At 37.1% G+C, this 9,033-nt stretch overlaps 1 protein-coding gene across 1 annotated transcript; it reads left to right on the forward strand.

Moving 5' to 3' along the window:
* The first annotated feature begins 10 nt into the window (after window positions 1-10).
* On the forward strand, window positions 11-8,263 carry LOC127662387 (mitochondrial fission regulator 1-like). The gene is given in 8 exon segments (XM_052153531.1): window positions 11-105; window positions 621-747; window positions 834-941; window positions 3,327-3,436; window positions 3,800-4,011; window positions 4,450-4,577; window positions 4,579-4,826; window positions 4,966-8,263. Coding segments are annotated over 8 exon segments (1,122 nt in total). The 3' UTR covers window positions 5,060-8,263.
* Window positions 8,264-9,033: the final 770 nt, after the last annotated feature.

Raw genomic sequence — 9,033 nt, forward strand, 5'->3', positions numbered from 1 at the left:
ATTCCGAGTAATGCACTCTAGCCGGCAGCGCCCTCAGCTAACAGCTAACAGCTTGCTATCGGAGAGAAAGAAGCCTGGACAATTCACAACACAAAGGAAAACAGAGTAACCTGCACCGGTGCAAAAAATTAATTGATATAATCTGATCACATTCGATACGTCTTATAGCATATATAATAGCGGCACACTGACTAGGTCGTTTGTTAGCTGAAATGCTAAAAGAGGGAACAAGGGTCACAGGACGCCTTTGGTTTATTTACCTTGTTTACACTAGATGCTTCATTGTTTTCTTTTACTTGCCGAATTTACGCTGTTGTTGCCATTTTCCACATTGGCTTTCTTTTTTATTTAATTAGCATAATTTAGTGTTTCTTGTTTACTCTCATATATTATTATTTAACTGTTGCAATCGGTTTATTTACGAATGTATGTATTAGAGCAGATGTTGTTCATAGGACATTGTTTACTTTATTAGTATGCAATTTCAAGGTGCACCCAGTATGCAAAAACATCATCAGTCACATGCTCTGATATATGATCAGCATTCACAATGAGTTAACTCATGGCATACAATTTGTATTATTATTATTATTATTGTGTGATACTCTTTCACTTTCTAGGCAAAGGAACCCAGATCCCAGGCGAACATGTTCAGTGTGCTGTAATCATTATAAACACAACAATAGCATCCAAGGCTGCAGGCAGTGCTTGCTTTCTACACTCAAAGCGAAAATGGAAACTGAGGCAGTAAGTAGTTAAACATTTAAAGCCACATTTTAAATCATCAATGGGCAGGGTTTTTTTTTTAAATACAAAATGTTTGTTTCTTTAAGGAGGTAATTCCTATTTGGCAAAATAAACCCCATGGATCAACTCGTAGTGTGGTTAGACGAATCGGCTCAACACTACCTCTTAAACCCTGCCCCAGGGCATGTTTTCAGGTATGAGAATTAAACTTCATATACATTGATCATTAACACATTTTAGTAGTAATAAATCTTTTAGTAGTAAATATTTATTTGTCCCTTTACAGGGCAAATGAAGTAGCTTCGACCTCACAAACATACACATTTTATAAAACAGAAAACAGCAAAACATCACAAAAACTTACGAAAAAACATCACAAACCCCGGGCATTTATAATAATTTTTCATATAGCTACTATTTAAAATTTACGGTACCTTTATCTTTGTTTCAAATGAGTATTTACACTCATAACTGAAACAAAAGACCTAGAAGCTTTAACGGTCCTCCACTTAGGCACTCTATATCGCTTTCCTGAGGGAACAAAATGTGGGATGTATCCTCTAGGATAGTCAAAGACTTCCTGAGAACATTTCTCTCACACAAAGCAGACAAACCCAACTGTACAGATCCTGTAATCTTTGACCCTAAATTAATTATGTGCTGAAGCTGGGATCTACTTTTAACATTTAATCCATAAAACCAACAGATCATAGCAAAGGTTAAAACACTTTCAATGAAAGATCTATAAAACATTATCAATATGGATTTATCCACTTCAAAGGACTTAAGCTTCCTCAGTAAATATAACCGTTTTTGTGCTTTCGGTATAATAAGATTTGTGTTTTCCACCCACCTAAGTTTATCATCAATTAATGTACCCAAATACATATATGAACTGACCTTCTCGACCTCTCTACCCGCAATAACTACTTTAGATGGAGTTCCGACAGAATTATAGAATTCTATAGTCATATCCTTAGTTTTGGATACGTTAATTTGTAAATGAGAACTCTCACACCAATCCAAAAAATATTTCAAAATGGGCCCATGCTCTGTGTCACCTTGCTTTAACAGACTCAGCACCACTGTATCATCGGCATATTTAATAATATGTCTGTCTGGATATTAACTTCTGCACCTATCGGTATATAAAATAAATAATAAAGGTGAAAGAATACAACCCTGGGGACAGCCCACTGAAGAATGCAGTTCCCCGGAATGTTCTTCATTCACCCGTACTATTTGAGATCTTCTGGTCAGAAAATCTAAAATCCAGGCCACCAAACACTTAGGGACATTAAATTCAGAAAGCAAACATTCAGCTAAAAGAATTGGTTGAATAGTATTAAATGCTGAAGAGAAATCTATAAATAATAAACGAGCATGATGCTTACCGATATCCACATGTTTATATATGTAATTTAAGAGTGTCAGAGTGGCATCCTCCACACTCCTATTTCTCCTATAGGCAAATTGTAGCGGATCAATCAGCTGACTAGTATGCTCTACGAGCCAAAATTTAACAATTCTCTCAAAACACTTAATAATAATGATGTTAAAGAAATTGGTCTAAAATCATTCATTTGTTTGGCATTGGTCTTTTTGGGAATCGGTACAATAATTGATTTTTTCCACACTTGGGGTACTCTCTGTAATTTCAATGAGGTCTGAAAAATGAAATGACTAATAACACAGAGCTGATAAGCACAGCTCTTCAAAACTCTCCCACTGACTTTATCAGGCCCAGGGCTTTTATTTTGTTGGGTGGTCTGTAAAACCTTCAAAACAGAAGCTTTATCAATTTGCAGATATTCCTCTGTTTTCAAACCTGAATAAAAATCCCTACTCATTTTATTAAAATCGTGTGTATCAAATCGCCTAAAAAAATCATTAAATTCATCTGCTATCTCTCCCTTTTCTATCCTAGACTCAGTCAAAATAATTCCAGTTGATTCTTTATTTTTTGCACCAGCCATTGCTTTTATTTCTTTCCATGCTGACTGAATATTTCCCTTAATGAACTTCTCCTCCATTGATTCCTTATATTTCATTTTTGCCCTCCTAATTTCTCGTTTTACTTCCTTATTAACCTGCCTCTTTTCCAAATCTGTTCCTTGGTAAAAAACCTGTTTCTTCTCATTTAAAACATATTTCAATGATTTTGTCACCCAAGGCTTATTATTTGAGTAGATTCTTACATTTTTCCTAGGTATCACAGACTCTTCACAAAAGTGAATATAAGAACTCACAACATCAGCTAGGTCATCATTGTCTACACAAGAAGTTTTAAAAATATCCCATTCAGTCCGATCAAAACAGTCTTGTAACTGTAAGATATTATCATCAGTCCATCTTTGAAAAGACGCAATGACTGGCCTTGTTCTCTGCAACACTGGTTTATAACATGGTTGCAAAGAAACTGCATTATGGTCTGGAAAAGGATCTATATGCGTTCGGTATTGACCCATAACATAAATCAAGTGTTTTGTGATTTAGACTGTTATGCACTTGAGCACCTGTTATTTTTCAGGTTTTCAAAAAATTTACTTGTGAGGCTGTTTACTATTTGTATTCCCCAGGAGCTCCCAGGTCTCCCTCCAATGCGCTCAATGGATGGGCCACTGGTGCCCACACTGGCAGACATCTCCTGGATTGCAGATGATGATGAGGAGACATACGCCAGAGTCAGGTGTGTCTGCCACTTTCCTACAGCTTTGTAGAGTTCACCTCAGAATTTACTACTTTTTTTTTCAGCCTGTTATGTTTAAAAAAGTGTTTATATTAAAAGTGTCCAGTAACTAGAGTTCCTAGAGGATAATTTGACATGTCTCAACATTATTGTACCATCAAGGTTTCTATAATTCTTGATTATGCCACAATTAGGGTAATTTGTATACTCCACTTGGCTTATGTCAAGTACCCCAGGCATTGATGCTGATCCTGGTTTTAACCTAAAAACATAACACTGTCACTGCCTGCTGTCATTACATAAAGGTTAAAAAATTAATTTTTAACCAGTGCTTTTTTAACCAGACCTTTTGCTATATGTCAGGAGTGACACACGCCCCCTAAGGCACGAGTGGCGGCCAACACCCCTGCTGGTTATGCATAGGAACTCATCTGTGCCCAACTTCAGACGAGAGGGCAGGCGGGTCGAAGGGCTGAGGAAACCAGGCGTAACTGCTATGAACCGGACCACAGCTTTACAGGATGAGCTGAGTCGACTCCGCGCCCAGATTGCCAAGATTGTCGCTGCAGATTCAGGTTGAATAGAATGGTCTTTGGACCTTGATGTTAATGCTGTTATTTCCAGTCCCACTTTTTGTGAATAAAATTCCTAACAAATTAAGTTTTGGGTGTCAGATTATATTGACAAGGTAAATTAGCACTTGTAAGAAATTTAGTTTCAAAATGAAAGGGATAGTTCAACAAAATATGAAAATGCTTTCATGATTTATTCACCCTGATGTTGTACCAAACCCATATGACTGACTGACTTCTCTGGAACACAAGAGATATTTGGCAGAACTTTCATAAAAGAAAGTCAGACTGGTTTAAAACAACATGAATGACAGATATGTTTTTTTATTTTTGGGTGATCTATACCTTTAAACTTGGCAGAAGTAGAAATATAGTCAATTTGTGTTGCTTTGTTTGAATATACCTTTTGTAAGTTCCTCATAAAAGTTTGACCTGGTTCAGATTCGAATCCCATCACGCCTGACCTGCTGTCCCCTGACGACACTAGTGTGGGCTTCTCCATGGCTCCTTTTGAGACTGCGGCTTACCAGCCTGACCCAACAGCCTCTTTTGCCATCAGTGATGTCACAGGAGGAGGAGGAGGAGGAGGAGGAAGATGATGATGATGAAGTGGAAGATGTGTTGGAGCTGGTGCCTGATCCCATCCCACCCAGTTTCCCAGTTTCCATGACAGCATCTGCAACTTTTGATCTTGATCGCCCTACCATGGACTTCCGGGAGCAAGAGGAAGACACAGTGTCTCTATCAAAGTCAACAAGCTTTGCTGATGTCATGGACATCCTGAAAGACATGAATCGCATGAAGATGAGCAAGGACAGGTGAGTGCTATTTCAACACCAGCATAATGCCAACTATGCAGATCTTCACCTTCACTTTCAGTGGCCCCCAAAAGTAGAAGAGTGACTGTTGATAAAGTGTACTAATTCTATAAATAACGATTGTGTGTGTTTTATGTAGATATAACCGTGGGTGCACCTCACTGAGAGAGGAAGACTCTGCCTCTCTTATATCTGAAGTATTGAAGAAGAAATTCATTCTGAAAGATGCATGAGGAAATGATCGTTCATCCAATCCCTCTCAGCAGCCTCTCCATATAAGGGCACATGGAATTGCTTGGAGCATTTTTCTCTTTGTTTCAGAGTTGAAGATACAAACTTTGTGAACAAAACATCGCTGTGGAATTTTACCTACTTATTTTTATGTTCTCAAGTATTTTTTTTTTTTACTTGATTGATAGGCCTGTGCCTTTGGACTGTTGCCATGGAAACCCCATAATGCCTCCAAATAAACCATGGAGATCTGCTGTGCTTACTACTCCCACAGTGCCACTCAGTGACATGGCTGGAAGGAAGAGAAGCAGCTCTTCTCAGCTTTTGTCAAGACACATACACACTCTCCAGCTGGCATTTAATGGCCAATTGGGCCATCTGCATGCATTTGTAATGTCTGAGTGTGTGTGTGTGTATATTAGGGTCCATAAGGATTAGTCCTTGAAAGCTGAAAGTTTTTATTTTTTTCTGTGTTGCTTGAGTTTTTGCATCTCAGCGTCTCTGGCAGGAGCATCGCGTTTATAAGACACAGACTCAAGTTAAAGGGATATTCAGGGTTGAATACAAGTTAAGCTCAATCGACAGCATTTGTGGCATAATGTTATTTACTACTAAAATGTATTTTCTTTAAAAAAGCAAAAATCAAGGTTTTGTGAAGTGCACCAGTCCCTCCTGCAGCAAAGCACACCCACAACATGATGCTGCCAACCCCCATGCTTCACAGTTGGGATGGTGTTCTCCGGCTTGCAAACCTCACCCTTTTTCCTCCAAACATAAAAATTGTCATTATAGACAAACAGTTACATTTTTGTTTCATTAGACCAGAGGACATTTCTCCAAAGAGTAATATATTTGTCACCATGTGCACTTGAAAAATGTATTTTTCTGCTTTATTATAGTGGTTTTGGAGCAGTGGCTCCTTCCTTGTTGAGCAGCCTTTCAGGTTATGTCGATATAGGACTCGTTTTACTGTGGATATAGATACTTATCTACCTGTTTCCTCCAGCATCTTCACAAGGTTCTTTGCTGTTGTTCTGGGATTGATTTGCTCTTTTCCCACCAAAGTACATTCAGAAAATGTCTCTAGGAGACAGAATGTGTCTCCTTCCTGAGCGGTATGATGGGTGCATGGTCCCATGGTGTTTATACTATTGTTTGTACAGATGAACATTGTGTGGAGACTTGTGGAGATCCACAATGCTTTTCTGAGTTCTTGGCTGATTTCTTTTGATTTTTCCATGATGTCGAGTAGAGGCACTGAGTTTGAAGGTAGACCTTAAAATACATCCAAAGTTACACCTCCAATTCAATACAGCTATCAGAAGCTAATTGCCTAAAGGCTTGACATCATTTTCTGGAATTTGCCAAGCTACTTAAAGGCACAGTTAACTTTGTGTATGTAAACTTCTGACCCACTGGAATTGTGATATAGTCAATTAAAAGTGAAACAATCGGTCTGTAAACAATTGTAAAAAATTGATTGTGCCATGCACAAAGTAGATGTCCACAACTATAAATCTCTGGAGTGTTTTAAAAATGTTTATTTAATGACTTCAACTTAACTGTATATTGTTTATGACTTGTGGATATATTTTTGAAGAAGTATTTTAATGTTTACGGATCGGTTCCATTCACTTCCATTGTAAGTGCCTCACTGTAACTCACATTTATCCCTTTTTGTTTTTTTTTTGTTGTTTTTTTTAAAAGAAGAGTAGGTATGAGCCAAAATAAATTTTTGTGGTAATCAACATTATGCCACAAATGCTGTCAATTGAGCTTAACATGTATTGAAGCCGGAATATTCCTTTTAATAGAACTTTGACTTGTAAAAGCGTTCCTCGAGACACATACATTCTGTTCCATTTGTAGCACTGCATCTAGCAAGGATGTGTTCAGTCTGAAAGGCCCCTTACTGATCAGTGATCATCGTTTCTCCATCATAGGTTTTGTGAAATTCAAACACTACTTCTGTTAGTTCGAATAGGAACGGAACATCTGCTATGAAGGTTTCCATCCTTTTCACTAATTGTCCTTTGAACAAGCTTGCTGTACAAAATTCACAACAAAATGTTATTCAAACCATAAAACCACAGAAGATTCCTGGTGGAGCCCAGGTTGTTGTTTTATCAATCTGTAGTTTGGAGCTGTAGATGTGTCCCTCTTGCCTTACACTTTCCATCAAACCCTGTAATACTTGAAGCCGTTTTTGATGATTGAGCTGATAGTCACCGTTTCTCCATTTAGAAACTAAAGGATTTGTGTGTGTGTGCATATGCACTGAAGAGTTTAGATTGCATTTCTCCTGCAGACTTATGCAATGTATATTGTGCCAGAAAACTGATGTGGTTCACAAAATGGTGAACAATAACAAGTTAATTTATAATGCGTGTGGTTGAATTTATCTTATGTTTAAGTACAGGACAAATAAAAAATCCTGCAAATTGTAAATGTCTCTGTAAAGTCTAAATGGCACGTGTGAGGTTAAGCGGGTGTTTTATAAGATGATTATGAGGGATGCATTTTTCTTTTCTTTTTGCAAAGTGTAACAGGAAGCTGTTTTATTGCATATACTTATTGTGTTTAGGATCGAACACAAAATATGCTTGTCATTTGTTTCACATTCTTATTTGGAAATTTTCCCAAGCACGCTGCCTTTTTCCATGTGGCTGACGTGTGCATTATAAGAAATGTTTGGCCTTTATATTTAGTGCAGTGTTAAATACTTTCCCTTAGTCTCCAGACTAAGTGGTTCTTTATTCAATACTTCTTGTAGTTACCTTCATAATCTAAGTTACAGTCACATCTAGCAAAACATTTTCTTGAAATTCAATTGCTCCATAATTTACAGTACAAAGACAACTTACTTATATTCATAGAAGAAAACAAGAAATCTTAATGAATTCATCGTAATAATGTAATTATCAAAGATAATGGGTGCTTAGATCTGTAATATGAAGTGTATGCACTGAACATGATAATGTATGTTCTTGTAACGGGTCAAATGTGCATGCTGCTTTTTCAGTCTTGACTGTTTGGTGCCATCTATAGTTTTAACTATGGTTAGCACTTCAGGCTTGTTTTGGATAAGATCATCTTGCACTTATGATTTCTTTTGGAAGACACTTTCTTCTTTACTGTGTTTTTGTGAAATAAGGGAATTATAAGTCTGCCTGTTGATCATGCATAAGATGGGAAATAAATAGCTGTAAAGCATTTTTATGCTTGCATGTTTTTTGTTTTTCAGCGTGATGACGATCAGCAGCCACATGGGGGTAGTATTCCTGTTTGAGCGGTCACGAATCTCTGACTTTCTACACTAAAATCACGCATTCCAAGAAAGTAACAGGTCTTGGATTTAAGTGCACAAAAGGGTTTTCTCCTATTTATATATTGTGATATCCGCTGATTATCTGTAAAGAATGTATAGTGTTATTTTCAGACAAACTGTTTTGCAGTCAGTTCTCATTACTTCGAGCTGAATAGACACTATGGAATAACTGATTTAGGTTCTGTTATTCCTCAACATTCTAGTCTAGGCCATACAGAAGTCAACCGGGGTGTGAGAAAGGTAGGGGTCTCTGAAGGTGTGTATAACACATATATATATATATATATATATATGTTGGTACATCTTCCATTACCATATTTGTTAACTTTCTAGATAATGATGTTTTAAGCATGTTGCAATGTTAGTAAATGAGAATGTTTACATCCACACTCACTGATAACGAAAAATCATCATATTCATATTGAAAACGGTAAAAAAAAAGAAAAGCTTTTTTTTGTTTGGGATTTTAAATCGACAGATTATTCTCTGCTTTTAAAATCAAAATATAAACTGCCATGCGCACAACACTTCCACACATTGGATAAACCAGAGTAGTACAAAGGCAAGAACAGAAGTGTAACTGCAAAAGAGAAAAGAGGAATATGGTTATAAGTAGTAGTCTCATTGGGGGTACCCTAGTTGGGGAGT

The sequence above is a fragment of the Xyrauchen texanus genome, chromosome 22, assembly GCF_025860055.1.
Source record: "Xyrauchen texanus isolate HMW12.3.18 chromosome 22, RBS_HiC_50CHRs, whole genome shotgun sequence".
NCBI lineage: Eukaryota > Metazoa > Chordata > Actinopteri > Cypriniformes > Catostomidae > Xyrauchen > Xyrauchen texanus.